The 17,124-nt window shown below is 39.5% G+C and overlaps 1 protein-coding gene across 1 annotated transcript in view; it reads left to right on the forward strand.

Moving 5' to 3' along the window:
* TFEC (transcription factor EC) overlaps positions 1–8,255 on the forward strand; it is a 61,106-nt gene extending 52,851 nt beyond the window's left edge. The window contains exons 7-8 of the mRNA XM_032770799.1: positions 6,627–6,774; positions 7,684–8,255. Coding sequence (XP_032626690.1) covers positions 6,627–6,774; positions 7,684–8,064 — 529 coding nt within the window. The 3' untranslated portion in view covers positions 8,065–8,255. The remainder of the gene's footprint in view (positions 1–6,626; positions 6,775–7,683) is intronic.
* The last annotated feature ends 8,869 nt before the right edge of the window (positions 8,256–17,124 follow it).

Here is a 17,124-nt window from a genome sequence, read left to right on the forward strand (position 1 = left end):
CAGTGAAAAGATGTCATTTACAGTAAGTTTTATGGACAATGAGGATGGCTGTATCCAAGTAAAAGAACACTTTATCTGTTTCCAGTCTGTGGATGACTCTACTGGAAAGGGCCTAACAGAACTGTTTATGAACATTTTGAATGAGCGTAAAATAAAGCTTCAAGACTGCTGCAACCAAGGCTATGACAGTGGCTCTAAAATGAAGGGAAGAAACAGGGTTGTCCAGGCAAGGACCATTGCGCTGAATCCAAGAGCTTTCTTCATGTCTTTTGGATGCCATTCCCTCATCCTGGTTCAGGGCCGGTGCAACCATTTAGGCAAACTAGGGCGCCTAGTGGTTGGGGGCGCCTAAAATCCTGTTCAGGCAAGGAAGTGGAGTGGATGTGAGCTGGGACTGGTGGGGGAGCAAGGAGGGCTGCCCACAGGGGAACCGCTCCCTGCCCCAGATCACCTCCACTCTGCCTCCTCCGCTGAGCACACAACCCCCGCTCTAAGTCTCCTCCAATCGGCGCTGCAAGCCTGGGAGGGGAGGAGAATTACAGCAGCACCAGCGTGCTCAGCAGAAGAGGCGGAGCCAAGGTGAGTTGGGGCGGGCTCCCCAGGCAGGGTTAGCTGCCACAGGAGGGAGTCTCCCCAGGCGGGGTTAGCTGCCACAGAGGGGTGGCTCCCCGGGAAGGATTAGCTTCCACGGGGATTAGCTTCCGAGGGGAGTCTCCCTGGGTGGGGTTAGCTTCCGCAGGGAAGGAGGGGAGTCTCCCTGGGTGGGGTTAGCTTCTGTGTGGGGGAGTCTCCCTGGGCGGGGTTAGCTTCCATGGGGGGGTCTCCCCAGGTGGGGTTAGCTGCAGAGGGGGAGGTAGCTGCTGTGGGGAGGGGGTGGCGGGCTCCCTGGGCGGAGGGTGGGTTAGCTGCCACGGGTGGGCAAGGTTAGCTGGGTGGGGTGGTGGCGCAAGGTGGAAGTTTTGCCTAGGGCATGAAACTTCCTTGCACTGGCTCTGCCTTGGTTGTGTCACATGCAGTGTCATCTTCCTTATATTCAGTATCTTCAGATTACAGCAAAGGATATACCTCTTGTTTTCAGCATCAACTATTAGGTAGAAAATCCTCATGGACAATGTTACAAATCTGACTGTGAAGCCACTAAATGACACTCATTGGGAGAGCCGTATTGTCAGCATAAGGCCAGTGAGGTACCAAGCGACTGAGGTTTATGAAGCCCTGATGGAATTGTCACAGTCAAGTAAAGCCAAGGCCGGAATCTGACACGAGACGCACAGTCTGGCAAACTAGAACACTGACTTCAAATGTCTGGCCTCAGTTGTGGTTTGTCATGATCTCCTGTTCTAAGTAAACATTGTAAGCAAGATATTACAAACTCAGTTGATGGACATCGCGACTGCTACTACTTTGATGAGACGCTGCCTTGCTTTTGTTGTGGCCTACAGAGACAATGGATTTGAAGATACCATCACTGCTGCCAAAGAAATGGCAGAAAACTTAGGAGGCGAATGTGTCTTCAAGAAAACTTGTATTCATCAGAAGAAGAGACAGCTTGGCTATATGGGCAGAGATGAGGTGGTGGGAAGCTAGGAAGAGGGAGTTTTTTTGCTCACTTGTTGACAACACTCGTCTGTCCATCGAAGAAAGGTTTGGACAAATGAAGCACCATAAAAAGATCTGGGTGGTTTTGTATGACCTTAGTAAGCTGTTGGTGGACAGGAAAACACTCTTGAATAATTGTAACGACCTTCATCAGACGCTGACACATGGGGAATGTTCGGACGTCAATGATAAAGACATTTTGCCAAATGGGACACACTCTCCGCTTCAAGTTCTCCAGTTCATTTATGATGCAGAGCTGAAGGATACTTTTCCTACTGTGTGGATAGCTTTGACGATTCTGCTCATGCTGCCAGTCACAGCCATGTGTGACGAGCACAGCTTTTCAAAGCTCAGGCTCATTAAAACATATTTTCCATCATGATGGCCAACAAGATATTGACATTGCTTTCTATTTTATCTCTTGAAAATTCCATTGGCCAGTCTTTGGATCTCTCTGATGCTGTGCTTCAGTTTGTATGGGCAAAGGCAAAAAAAGCAACCTTTGGAAGTAAAAGATTAGAGTTAACCTTCTAAGGCTGTCACCTACTGTAACACTATTTAATACTGGTTCACCCAATGCTGGTGCACAGTTCAATTTCTTGATGTTAGTACATTTCAGTTATTCTTAAAATTAAAAAGTTTCTATAAACTTAGAGGAAACAATGTTTTTATTTGCTTATATATGGCATGAATAAATACAAATTTTCAGATCCTAGCATGCAGATATATTGTCTTATATGACAGAGTAAACCTTGCCTGCAAATGGTGCATCAAAATTGTGAAATGGGCTATATATTACATATGCAATAAAAATAAGGTATTCAAAAGTTTAATAAATGGAAGGGGAGCACTGAAGACACTCCTCACGTGGGGTGCCATTAGGTCTATGTCCGGCCCTGGACACAGTCATTGTAGCGAAGAGTTTACAGTCTAAGGTTGTAGTCCTGCAAGCGCTTATTGAGCTTAAGTGACCTGCTCTTGTGTCTGGAGTTACATATGTAAGTGTTCACAAGATTTGGGCCTAATTTAAGACATTACATTAGTATGATAAGCAATAGAAAAGAATGGGGAAAGAGGATAAGAATAAGAAGTAAAGTCTGAAGGTCTACAGGCTAGTTATATGCACAGTTTGATGTTTCTGAATCATCTAAAATGTAGCCATTTTTAAATATTGTTTTAAAATATTATTTACAAAATCAATAAAATAAATGACAGTTAACATCAACTGCTTGACTTTGCAGATTCTCAGATGAGTTTGCAGCACTGGTACCTAGAAAATCACAATTCTCTCTGTAAATTGAGCGAGGTTGATACAGAAATCACTGGGAGACAATAAACATGGAATTCCACAATTCCACTTTCAGTGACTTTTCACTTAACTTTAACTGCATTTCAGCTTCGAATTTCGAAGTTCTGAAGACAAGCAAATTGTTACGGGAATTGCTAAATTATACTGATGTTGTTTTATTTTTTTCTTAAGTGACAATATTTCTCAGTTTCTATTATTTTTTCCTCTTAATGTTGAGGAATTCAGCTCTCAAGGAAGTGAAGGCCAAGTACTAACTAGAGGTAGGCATACTGCAGGTAATTGTTATCCAAGCTGTGAGTTGGCTGCCTCATGCTGCACTGCCAGCAGAAGGTGGTGCTAACATGGGCATAGCTGTCCTAGGAAAATTACACCAGTGGAAGGGGAACCTCTGTGATGTAGAGCCAGCACAGAAGCTCTTTCATCACCTCTCCTCTGCTGATAACATAAATACGTATGGATGGAGCAAAGGACCTATGGATAGCGCTGTCGTACACCAGCTGATTCCAAACCAATCCTTTGCTGTTGAATGTCTTTCCCCTCCCTGCATAAGTCCTACTATATGAAGGAACTTCTGTCTCTCTTTCATGCACTGGAAGGATTAACTGTAATGCTCTTATTTCGTAAGACATCCCACCATATATTTGCCAATTAGGAGGAATTTTGTACTTGCTGTCAGGTATTGAACAATACGCTCATTGGATATCATACTTAAGAAATTGTGACTGATGTCATTCAGTCCAGAACTTCCAGACTTAAAAGCAAGGATTCAAAATTCTTTACTAAAGTGATATCAGAAGGGCTGCAAGCTTTTCATCAGAGTTCACATTGGTGGGCAAGCCCCTCAAGTTTGTTAATGTCACCTTATGAACTATCTAGCCTTAATGCTTGTGAGCCGTGTAGCAGTTGACTATTTTCATTGTAAATCTGAATGTAGCAATTAGACTTTCAGTGAAGATCTAACTTAAAGAAAGAGATAAAAATAGCATTATTATATCAGTAGAAATGTCCAGCCAGCACAATTAGGAAATGTAAATAATATTCACAACATGATATTAAGGTTACTAACGTTATTCTGAAAAAAAAAAAAAAAGAGATTTCCCAGTTGTTGATTAGTGGGTTCAAAATACAGTCTATAACACACGGTTTATTCTAATGTCTAGGAGCTATATAGATTGAAAAAACATTTTTGTCAACATTTGCCTTTTTCTGAATAACAACACTTGTGTGAAACTGTTGCAAAAAAGATTTGAGTTTTGTATGAATTATTTTTCCACCGTGAAGATGACTCTATCTTAATCATTTTAATCATTTCTAATTTGCTGAACATTGAAGTATTTTGGCACCTAATTTTGCAGCATTATATTCTTTTTTTTCAAGCTGAGCCAGTTGGTTGTGAGTGGTCACATAATTCTCATGGTATTGTTCTGGTTCCTTGATAAGATAGGCTTACCTTATGTGGATTAGATGGTTGGCAAAATCCATTTTGGATGTATTTCTCTGAAGAATATGCTATAAGTATTCTTATTTCAGTATCACTTTGCAAAATTGCAATGAAAATTTACCAAACCAGGCACAAGATCTAGTCACTCACTCTTTTCCTTGAAAATAGAGAAAATATAAATGATATTTTAGTCACCAGAGGTTTAGTGTGTGAGTACAGTTTTCCAAGGAAGTCTCTGAAACAGTTGAAAGAAGTCTCATTCTGTGCTCTTTTGGTGCCTACAGTCCAAAAAGTAATGGGAACTGATTATTGATTTGTTTTAAAATTTATATTTCATTTTCACCATTTACAGAGTATGTACAAGTATACATTAATGGCTCTGATCCTGCCAAGTAACCTATATGGGTTACCTCTTACCCCATCTTCAGATCCTAGTTGACTATATCCAATCAGTGTCACAGTTCATGGCAACAGCACTAGTACTGCCCCTTTCTGGTCCACCAGAGGCACCCACTCTCAGGCTTGTGACTCCCCGGAAGAGACATGCATCTCACTCCCTCCTGGCCAGGGTATTTCGAGGTGCCACAGTTCCTTGCCTGCTCTGTGAATTCCCCAGCAAGTCAGACTGCCTGAGCAGGCCTGCTTTGCTTTTCTCCTCATAGGCTTTAATCAGTGTAATTCCCCATAATTATAAGGTACTACACACATTTTCCTAATCAAACCATTTATTCTTACGGTGAAAACATTATAGAGAAAATATATTTAAACAATAAAAGAAACCTGCATGCATAGTTATCAGAATTCACTGCAACTCCAGCAAGGGCTCTGGTAGGAGACAATCCTTCAAACCCCACCAAGGGAGTTTTCTGTGGTTACAAGTTCATAACAACCTTGGCTCAGAATGAGCACACTCATGAGTGTGTGAGCCACTCCTGTATACAAATTGGGCCTCTGATCTTGTCCTCATGTAACAGGAGATCAGCAGACAAAGGTCCTGTCCTTAGGGGCTGGGGAATGCTTCAAAAGGCTGAGTTCTTACATAACCAGAGATATATTAGTATACATCACCCCTAGAGAGTTCGTGGGAGACCCCACTTTAAAAGTTCATACTTATCTGGTCTATTGTTTCAAATGGTCCTTGGAAGCTCATAATACTTCCCAGGGTTTACATTAGCCATGTTTCTCTACTAGAAATATTACATAGACTCCCACAATAATATGTAATCATTTGCATATTTAATACAATGAGCTCCTAAAACTTAATTGAATAAGGTTTGTTCAGAATATTGCAGGAAATTATCATATCTGTCACTATCAGCTATTACATATACAGGACCCGGGGCCATGTGAGTTCTTTCCTCTGTATGGACTCCTACAGGCATTCTGTCTGAAATTGGTGACGTGGATTTGCTAAAATCTTGCAATCTGTATCTGTCATGCAGGTTGTCCCCATACCTGTATTATAAGATTTAGAACTATATCAAAAAATCTGCATGCTTCATAAAACACATTTTTATTTCAAGGCCACAGATCTACAAAGTCCTTGAGTGCACTGTTAACTTTAAGCACATTGACTTTAATGGGACTACTTGTGTGCTTACAATTAAGCATGTGCTTAAGATCTTTATTTGATCAGTGCCACAGTCACTCTGATCCTTGGAGAAGAAGTATTTGGGATATATTTTTATTTGTGCTGCTTAACCAGCTATATATTGTCTCAAGTGTGGTCAGAGGGTTTGACTGTGATTGCTGAACTATAAATTGTCTGCTTCACCATCAATGAGGACGAGCATTCAGCCCAGGCCACTTTTCTCCTGACAAGCATAAAAGCTACCTCATTAGAAAGTCAGGTAAAAGGAGTAGTATATTTGAAATGATCTTTAAAAATTTAGGCTTAAGTCCTCAGTAATGTATATTTCCTAGTTCATTAATGCAAAAATACTGCACAGAGATTTTAATCTTAGAGTTAATAATAAAAGCAATTTTCACTAAAAATATAAAAACTGTAATGGTAGAATCATGATATTGCATTTTAGCTTTCCCACAAAAAGTCACTTTATTACTTTCTTTTGACACTTATTTTCATTCTGGGATTAATTTTACTATATAAGGGCTTCTTAACTATTCTATTAAAATTTCCATTCAGAAGCAATAATATCTAAGAGTGAATAATAGTCATGTAAATCATTATTTCATATTAATGTAAAAGATTTTGTAAGTTCTTATGAATTCTGCTGACATGCACAATTGTGAAAAGGTTATCTCTACATTCTGCAGTGATATGCGCTGGAACAAAGGAACTATTTTAAAAGCATCAGTGGAGTACATCAAGTGGCTACAAAAAGAACAACAGAGAGCGAGAGAATTAGAACACAGACAGAAGAAATTAGAGCAGACTAACAGAAGACTTCTACTTCGAATTCAGGTTTGTATAAGAATGTCACTATGAACTACAAAGATTTCTCACCACTTATCCATCATCAAATTTAATTCATCTATATCATTTTTTCTTCTAAATGCCATTTATCAAAAGAGGATTGGCCATTTCAGGAACGGTACAATTTTACATAATTTTATGAATCTGTATTTATTGCTATGCAAGTTCTTTAGATTTCTAGAAGAATCCTTTGATAATTAGGCCTTATGCAAGATAACATATCTATAGAGAACTAATACAATATTTTGAAGAAATGTTGCCTTCTTATGTAGTATATCTACATTATAACTACAGCAAAAACATTCATTTGTTTCCCTAAAACAATACTGAACACTAAATCCTCCTCCATATTTTCTTTTCCTCTTTGTAAAATTTCCACGGCATTGCATTGCCTTGGGGTACATTGTGCCATGTTATATTAAGTCACACATCATCTACTCATGTGACATAAAGTATCAGAATCTGGGTCTCCATAGCTTGAAATGCAAGATTTAAAGAAATATATCATCAGGTAAGGTACCTGCTATCTCTCCAGATAGCAGCCTTGAATTTTTGTGGATAATTAATAAGTAGAAATGTCTGCAGCATTTTTCCATCACTTTTAAGTGGTTCAGTACTGTAGGTAATGGTATTATGGGGGCAGTCATATCTCCTATATTCCCATAGGGCATCCACTTAACTACAGGCTGAGAATTATAAAGAAAACCAGCCCATGTTATTTATTGCTATATATCATGGATTGTCCATATATTGTATTTCGAAACATATTGCCACAACTGAATTAAAAATTACAGTGCATGTGCAATTTGTATGTATATTTCTTACCTTCAATGGTTCTAAAGAAATCAAGTTCCCTTCCAAAATCATTATTTAAATCTTTTTTGTTTGAAACCATAGGAACTAGAAATACAGGCTCGTGCACATGGGCTACCACTCATGTCTTCACTCAGTGCTGTGGATGTAGCTGCCCAGGTCATCAAGCAACAGACATATCCAGAGGAGAATTCCATAGACTATTCTCAGCAACTCGTTCTGGTACATGGACCAAGTGCTGACCTTTGTGATGGATCAACAACATTTTCTGATCCTCTCTCGCATTTCACCGATTTGTCTTTTAGTGCTGCTTCAAAAGAAGAACAAAGGTTAGAGGAAATCTTACTGAAAGACACAATATCGCCATTTGGAACAGATCCACTCTTGTCTTCAATATCGCCTGCTGCATCAAAAGAGAGCAGCAGAAGAAGTAGCTTTAGTACAGATGATGGAGATGATTTCTAAAACTAGGAAGGGCATAATTAATGTTTATAATCATTTGCTGGTGCTAAGAGATTGTGTTATGAATTTAGTGTGATGTTTGTACTCAGTTCAAAGAAGGTGGAGAACTGTTGTATACATAAGCTGCTGCATGGGTAGGATGTAGGTGAATGCATATTTCACAGAAAGATGAAAGATGGACATGGATTCATATCTCTTTGCCCAGAATTGACTACATCTGTTCAGAGCTAGCATTTGCACAGACCCTTCCTTATTCACTGGGAAGGCTTTAGCCATTCCCCTCTGCATTCTCACAGCAGTATTAAGATGGTTCCCAGGAAAATGAACACCCACATTGCAAAAACATATTTGAATGCTCTGTTGAATCTACCACTCGCTTCTCTCAAATTTAATGATGAGCTTTAGTCAGAAATATTTGTTAATTTCTTTTTAAGTGAAAAGGAGAAATTTCAATAAACACAATTGCAACACAACGAGGAAATGTTTGAATGTGATGTTCCTGCAATAGAGAGGTTACAAACATCAAAAAAAGGGAGCACAGCACTCCTGTCAGAGTACAGTCATCAGAAATTCAGCACTTCATGAACTGCGTCTCCTTCTTTTTATAATGAAACCACAAAGTCCATAAAGCTGTTTTTAGAATCTTTATAATTTCTGTTTTATTCCCATTTAGAAAAGCATTCAATATTTTGTTTATTTTCAAATGCTTTAGTGTAACTGAAGGAAAACAAAAACTAACATAATGATAGTGATTTAAAAGAATTAATCAGACAGAAACAGATGCAAGGTTTAAGCAGCTTCAAGGCAGATTCTGTACAGGCAACAAAACATACTAAGAGTGCAGGTATGTTCAAGACACAATTAACATATTCAGTGTTACAGTTAGTACAAATAAAAACAGCCATTAGTGCTAATATGGCTAACACTAGCTCTTTGTTGCAAACTTTTTTCTCTACTATTTTTCTTGAGAAACCTTTTTCCAGATGTGAATTGTACCTCGTTTCCTGTTGTGACATAATAAGGTTTTTCTAAATGGACTATATCTAAATTGATACCTACATCTATGAGCCAGTTGGATATGGAAGGCAATGCATTGGATTCCCATTATATGCATTTTGTCAGAGACAATTTCACTTTAAATTCATCTCTAGATTCACTATAAAAAATTAAGTAGGCAGACCTTGGAATCATCAGGGATATTCTTGATACCTATTGATATGATCCACTGCTTTCTAACATGCTACTGCTGAGCACTAACAAAACATGTGGATTGATAACCCCACAGAGGTTTGGCAGTTGGAGGGCAGGTAGAAGACACAAGGTTTTTGTACATAGTGGGATTTTGGAGAGTGATGTATATACTTGTAATAAAAGAAGTGCAATTATTATCAATCTAATAGTAATACACTGGGAGTTGAGCTGGCCCAAGTTCTTCAGAGCTTTCCTCAACTGAGTCAAAAGAGCATTGTGGGGATCTTGGTGCAAGTCAAAAAATGTTTCAAAAGTAAAAGTGCTGTGTTCCACTTTGCTGTGCCAGAGCGTGCCTAAAAAAAGGTATCTTATAGATATGGGTAGTGAAGTAGCTAAGGAAGAGTCAATTGGCTGCTAGTTGAGTGAATGCTTTACATTGATTGTCAAAGAATATATCTTTACCTTGATAGATTCATTTTCTTTTAAAAAAACAAATTGTGCTCAGAAGTCAAATGAGACCTCCTGGAATATCCATTCAGGTTGCTAAATGGGTAGTTCCCTTAGGTAAATGTTTTTACAGGGGCCATAGCCCAGGCCTGACTAGTATGCTACAGCATATCCAAACAGTTTGAGGTCTATAGTTTCCTTGTCTGGTGTACTCTTGATGGAATTTTATCTTCTCATTCCATTTCACTTGGACTGACTTCGGTGCTTTGCTGGGAGTTTAAGACATGGGTTTATAAATTGTATAATTGCATCCAAGGGTCTAGGAAGCATTGCAGACATGTAGTAAAACCAATCTCTATCTGTCTGAAGAAAACATTTGAGTTTTTCTGTCAACTCAAGGAGTTCTATTAGCTCGTATAAATCAAATGATTTAGCCTGTAAGTGCTCTGGGGCAGGGACTCTCTTCTTGTTATAGGAGTGTATGAGTGCCTATTACAATGGGGCTCTGATCCTTGATTGAGGCCCCAGTTGTTACTACAATGAAAATAATAAATAATAATAACTGACATGTTAAGTATTTTTTTTAAAGAACATTGGGAATGGGAGCATGAAGGGATATTAACCAAAAGTAATTGAATATAGGAAGAAGAGCCATTTTAATTAGAATAGCTCAGTAAACTAGGGTCATCAGGAGAAGAGCCTACTTCACTAGAGTTCACAGTTTCGTCAGGGACTAGCTCAGTGGTTTTCAACGTGTAGGCCACATGCGGCCCAGTTAGCACACAGCTGCGGCCCAGCTCAGCTGTGTGCTAAAGGCTGGCCCATGTAGTGAGATCTGGGTTCCTGGCTGCCCAGGGTGACAGGGTCTGTGGCTGCCGCCCGGCCCCACAACCTTTGGGCGTCTGAGATGGGGGCAGTCACCTGGCCCCATGAGCTCTGGGGTCAGGCACCGGCCAGCCCCATGAGCTCTGAGGGTCCGGGGTTGGACAGCCAGCCGGTCCCATGAGCTCCAGGAGTCTGGGCTCAGGGTCTGGGCTGTTGGTCCCCTGCCACCCAGCTCCTGCGGCCCAGGTAACACATTGTGGGCCACATATGTAGCCCACAATGATAAAGAAGTTGAGAACCACTGGACTAGCTTGTAGTGAAAGTCAAATACAAAATAGGATATATCCAAAGTAACATTCATGCACAGATTCCTAATTTAGGATGCGTATTGCCCATTTCAGCTGCCAAAGGGAGGGAATTGTTGGCTAATGTCAAGTATTTTCATTTGTCTTTGTACTGTAGTTTCTACTACATTAGTTTTAAATACACCAATGTGAGTTTGCTCATAATGGAGAAAAAGAAATTAAATATGAATGTGTTACATGATTTTCCCATTGAATTTTTAGACCATACCTAGGAACCATATTGACTTTAAGGAAGATGCTGAATTTAATCACTTCTACAAGTGCTGTCCTAAAAAAGTATTACAGTGCCTCCATGATTTTTTTTGAAGTTCATTTTTATTCATCTTACAATGTCCTCAATATGAAACACCAGATGTATTTTCTGCATGAGAAATCTAATAGGCTTCTATTTCCAGATACTGACTGCTGTCTCTGCAAATAAATATACTGACAACAACTACACTCTCATCAAGCTGTAGTCATTCATGAAAATGCTTATGTTAATGCACATGATGATAATGCCGTGTCAGTGCCACCAAATCATTTTTTCAGTAGAAATTCATCATTTCAAATAATCATTAGTGTTTTCATGAATTACTACAACTTAATAAAAGATATAGTGACACCCCTGAAATCAGTGGTATAGAGCAGAAAATACTTCTCCAACCCATCTACTAGGGGATGAATCTTTGGGGGGAAAAAAAATTAAATTGGCTGCTTAGTGGCAGAGTCTATAGTTTCCTGGTTTGATCTATTAATACAAACATGTTAATGCTTAAAAAAAAAGGCAGTGGAGATATGCCCTACTGAATTAAGAAAGCTTCAGATAAGGCTAGATGGCCAGAGCTATCTCCGTGTTAGTCTCACTATCCAGAACTTCCTAGAATAACAAATTCTCTGTGTCAGCTCAGCCTTAGGGAGATGGTACTAAAGCTTAGTACTTTTTAAATCAGGGCACAATGATTTCTTCATTGCACACTTGCACAGAGGAAAGGGATTTGATGAATACGAGGAGAAATCCTGAAGCAAAACTCCTACTGATGTCAATGAGTAAATTATGTATTGGGACTGCAGGTTTTGGTGCACGAGCAATATGTCCAAATTATTTCTAATACAGCCTTGTTTGTTGACGTCTTATACAAGAGGTGTGGCGTGGGTCTATGACTCAGGCCCTAAGAAAGAAAACTTCTACAATTCCTCTAGGACATCCACTATCCACAGGTGCTGGGACTAGCAGTGCTAGGGGTGCAGCAGCACCCTCGGACTTGAAGTGGTTTCCATCATATACAGGGTTTACAGGTTGGTTCAATGGCTCTCTGCACCCCCACTATACAAATTGTTCCAGCACCCCCTGCCACTATCTTCATTTTTTACAGATATGTTAAATGAGAAGCTTTTGCCCATTTTCAGTAGCAGATATTAAAATCTGGTCGTCATATTCTTACGGTATACATGAACCAGTGAACTGATAATTATACAAAAGGAAAGGGAGTTGAAATATTACCATCTTGTTTAATTCATTAAATGGATATAGATACTATACTAAGAAATGAGACCTAAATTATTTCACTGTCTACAGTGGGGATACTGTTTGAAAAGGTAAAGTAAGTGCAAACATTTTAACAAACAGAACTGCAGTTGCTTTATAGGGTAAAGGACTAAATATAATTCAGTCATTTAATCTTAATAAGAACATTGTTATTATAATATCTTTTGACTTTAATAGGACTGTATATATGAATGGAGGTTGTAAAATTATTGTAATTTAAAATTATGTTAGATATGTTAGATCAGTAAAGGCATTTACATTACTAGCATGAGACTAGAATATTTTTATAATAATTGCTATTTTTCTTTGTTAACCATACAGTATCTTGTTTTCTAAGTAAATGTATGTGACAGAATATAGTTTATTACATACTCTACATGCAATCTTTATAAAAAATACACTTGATATGTCCAGCTATTTTATGTTTATTATATTAATACAATTAAAGAACTAAAATTAAAACTTTTTTTATATAGCCTTTGTGAAATCTCACTGTCCAGACTCACTAAGAACCCACTGCAAAACAATATAATAACATCAGCCAAGAGCATCTGAGAAGATACCCACTAGACTTCACAACTGCTAAACATTTAGTCCATTAGGATACATCCTGATCCAGAAGCCTTCCATTAATGAATATAATTGATATATTCTTTAATATGTTCTCCTGCCATCTGCTTATTCCTGCTGCTAAGGCTTTGATTTATAGAAAGTGTTTTCAGAATGTTGCAAAACTGCTAGCAGGCATGATGGTATCTGTTAAATCACTAAAATGCTCTACAAAAATCTTTTACTATACTAGAAGTTCCCCAGACAACCTAGGATAAACAGAATATTGTGTTTTAAGATGTAAAACATTTTTAAAGCTGATAATTAGGCAACATTTTGAATTAGGTTAGGATTTGGGTTGAACATTTTGAATTACTAATATCAGAAGTGCCATCTCAAGAATATGTACATGAATAATACAAATATTGTTAAATAGGAATATATATTTCTAGGATTTTGGTAGCATTTTCGTTTATTTCTTTGAAAATAAGGATTTTCGTTGTTTTATATAGCACTAGATAAACATTTTATTTAAAATGAAGATAGTATTGTCATCTTTATTATTATTATTATTCCATTAGTCCATTCATTAAGATTTCCCTAATTAATGTTAAAAACTGAACAGGCTAATTATTACTTGCATACTAAAATTCTGTGATTAGCCAAAAGGAAGGAAACTTTGCTTGTGCATACATTATACACAGCTCTGATTATGAAAGATTCTCTATGCTGTGCTGAGAGCTCTCAATTCCATCTGAAAAATGGAGGTGCTCAGCATCTTGCAGAATCAAGTTCCTAATGGTTAAATAAATAGCATCAGGAAATCCAATCAGAAGTTATTATAAAGATTAGGAAAGACACTGTGTGTTAGACTGCTTGATTAAAAATAGTGATGTTAGCAAATGATAGCCAATCAGGTTTGATGTAAGCAGCACTTATATTGATAACCGATGGGAGATTAAAGGAAAACCCAGAAGTTTTGATACTAATCAGTTGCAGGGCCAAAAATCTAATTATGGGGGGAGGTACAGTAGTGAAGTATGCTAAGGCTTATTGGTCAAATCACTGATACCCATCAAGTTAAATATATATCAGTTTCATTAATTGGCAACCACAAGACAAGTGTACTATATTCCGGATGCTGATGATTTTGATATAATCCACCACATTGTGATTAAGTATATGATTCATGTAATAAGAAAAAGGTGCCTGCAGGCTATTGTTCCTAGCATGGATTAAAATTTACATATTACTTCTCCTTATGTCAAAACATCTGGTGCCTGCAAATGCTAACATTTCGTTAAAAAGTTTCATGAGCTAGGAAAAGTGGATTGGAAACATTGCCTGTGAATCATTCAAGCATTAGCATTATAATGGAATAAGAGGCTATGTTAGGCAAAGGCAGATTGCTGAAAACAATACTATAGTCAACGTTGGAGACTCCTATGCTTGTCAATGTGATGAGTAACTCTATATTTGTAGGAAAGGAGAAAATATCCCAAATCTTAAGAAATAATAAGTAATTTTCAATGGTTATGAAAAATTTCTCTTACATTCAAAACTAAACAAAACAAATTTTCATTTAATTTAAAAAAAGGTTCATTGAAAATTTGCCACAAAATTTGAACCAAATGAAAAATGCTAATTTCCTTTCCAATTTTTCACTGAAATTGATTGATATATTTTCACCATTCCTATTCTGTAGCAAAAAGTGTAATGAGTCCCAGTCGAGATGACTGGCAGTGTCTGGTGGAATCAGATGGATTGGGGGACGCACGCCAGTAATCTGCCTATTGAAGAGAAGATGTAAGTGGTTTTTAATGCCACTTTTTCTTCAGCTCTGTGTTTTGGTTTAAGAATGTCATGCTTCCTCTGAATGAAACTATCATTCCCATTCGCTGTATAGGCTGAATTGCTTTACAGCGTTGAGCTATTTATCATTCAGTCGTCATTTTGTTTGCAACTATGCATTCACTTTAATCTCTAAAGTTGTTTGCTTGTGACAGTGTAGATCCAATAGAAAGTGCATTGAAACTACCAAAGAAGCACAGTTGTAGCGGTACTTTAAAGGAGGTTTTTTGGCCGATGATTTGGTTCAGCATGTTATCCATACCAGCTAGATGTGCTTGAAAGTGTGGTACAATTCACTGATACAACTGACCATACAACTAAGCATCACAGCAAGTGAATGGCCAACATAAGTCTTTTTTACTGTCACTTATTGTTACCCTAGATGAAAAAAATATTAAACATGTCTACATTTCAATTAAACATGCAGAGCTGGCCCATGTCAGCTGATTCGGGCACACTTGGCTTGGGCTACAGCACTGTAAAATTGCATGCAGATGTCTGGGCTTGGCCCAGAGGTGAAAGTAAGCTGGTATGGTCTAGCCAATACACCGTACTTGACTGGACTGGCTTCTCTGGGGGTGATTTAAAGGGCCCAGGGCTCCAGCTGCTGCGGGGAGCCCCGGGCCCTTTAAATCACTGCCGGAGCTCCGGCAGCTGGGCTCGGGCGGGGACTTAAAAGGCCTGGAGCTCTGGCAGCACTTTAAAGGGCCTGGGGCAGTGGCAGGAGCCCCAGACTCTTTAAATCCTCATCCAAGCCCTGGTGATTTAAAGGGCCTGGAGCTCTGCAGCGGCCAGAGCCCCAGGGCCTTTAATTCATCCCTGAGCCCCAGGTCTCCCAACCGCCTCTGCAGCTGGTAGCTCCGGGGTGATTTAAAGGGCCTGGGGCTCCCAGCCATAGCTGGAGCCTCAAGGCCTTTAAATTTTGAAAGGCCCCGCCCCTTCTGGTTGAGGCCACACCTCTTCCGGTTGAGGCCATACCCCCGCTCAGGATTCCAGCATACCGGTAAGTCCTGTAAGTTACTTTCACCCTTGGCTTGGGTTGAAGTCTAGACTGTGGGACCCCATTATGGAGGAGGGTCCCAGAGCCCAGACATCTGCAGCCCCACAGCCTGAGCCCACTGATATGGGCCAGCCACAGGTTTTAATTGCAGAGTAGACATATCCGTAGTGGCTCCTGAGGGTATGTCTACATTCTAATGTAATCCCAGTGTTCAAACTCAGGCTCAGACCATCTCCCCCTTCCTTCTACATACAAATCATGGTAACTGAGGGCTCAGCCTCAGAGTTAGGGGTTCAAGCTCTATTGCTTTGCAGTGTAGATGCAGCCCCACTGGACTCGTGCTCTGGGAGTCCACCAAAAGTATCCCACAATCCCATGGGCTGGCTTTTTGTCCTTTGCACAGTCAGGTTTGGTGGACAGTTAAGTTTACCCAGACTGTACCATGAACAAAGGCCTAGAGCAGCCACATTTTGGAAGGGCGCTAAGAAGTGGATATCGGTGGTTGGACTCAGGCAGGTATAATGCAGTGTAGATGCTGGAGCCCCAAATTGGGACCCAGGATTCAACAATTCCTAACCTGGGGTTACAAATGAGTATAGATGCTCAGGCTCTATGTTAACAAACCCAGGGTCTCCTAATTTGAGTCCTACTAACCCTGGGCTTACATTGCAGTGTAGATGTACTCTGACAGGTGACAGCGGATGGATCACTTGATGTTTACCTGGTCTGTTAATTCCTTCTGGGGCACCTGGCATTGGCCATTGTTGAAAGACAGGATACTGGGCTAGGTGGACCATTGGTCTGACCCTGTTTGGCTGTTCTTATGGTCTTGCTTTTTTCTTCCTGACTGTGGGTAGAAGCCCCACCTAGGCAGATTCCTACATCACTGCAGGGCTGTGGTAAACTGGGACAGCAACAGGCCCCTGAAAAAGCTGCAGCAACACCATTCAAATGTGTTGACAAAAAAGCTGTGTGGGGTAATTAACATGTTAGCCATCCAGCTGTAAAGTCATAGTAGAGACAAGGCACTTAGTTTTGCTTTGAGGTAAGCTAGGCGCAGCCAGCAACTGGTGGGGAGAATAGTGCAAACTGCAATTCGCTTCCTCACAATATGCACTACAAGTGCCTTGGCTACACTTAGGATTTTACAGTGTGATAAGTATTGGGTTTTTTGTCTTCATTTTTTTTGAAAGAGAAAGACAGGGGGACTCATTTCCTTCTACTCTCAGGACTTCCTCAGCTTCCATAGGGTGGGGTTACAAATGCTTCTTCGCAGGCCGCTACAGCTGTCTCTCCTCTTACCCTTT

Source organism: Chelonoidis abingdonii, chromosome 1, assembly GCF_003597395.2.
Source record: "Chelonoidis abingdonii isolate Lonesome George chromosome 1, CheloAbing_2.0, whole genome shotgun sequence".
In the NCBI taxonomy this organism is placed as follows: Eukaryota; Metazoa; Chordata; order Testudines; family Testudinidae; genus Chelonoidis; species Chelonoidis abingdonii.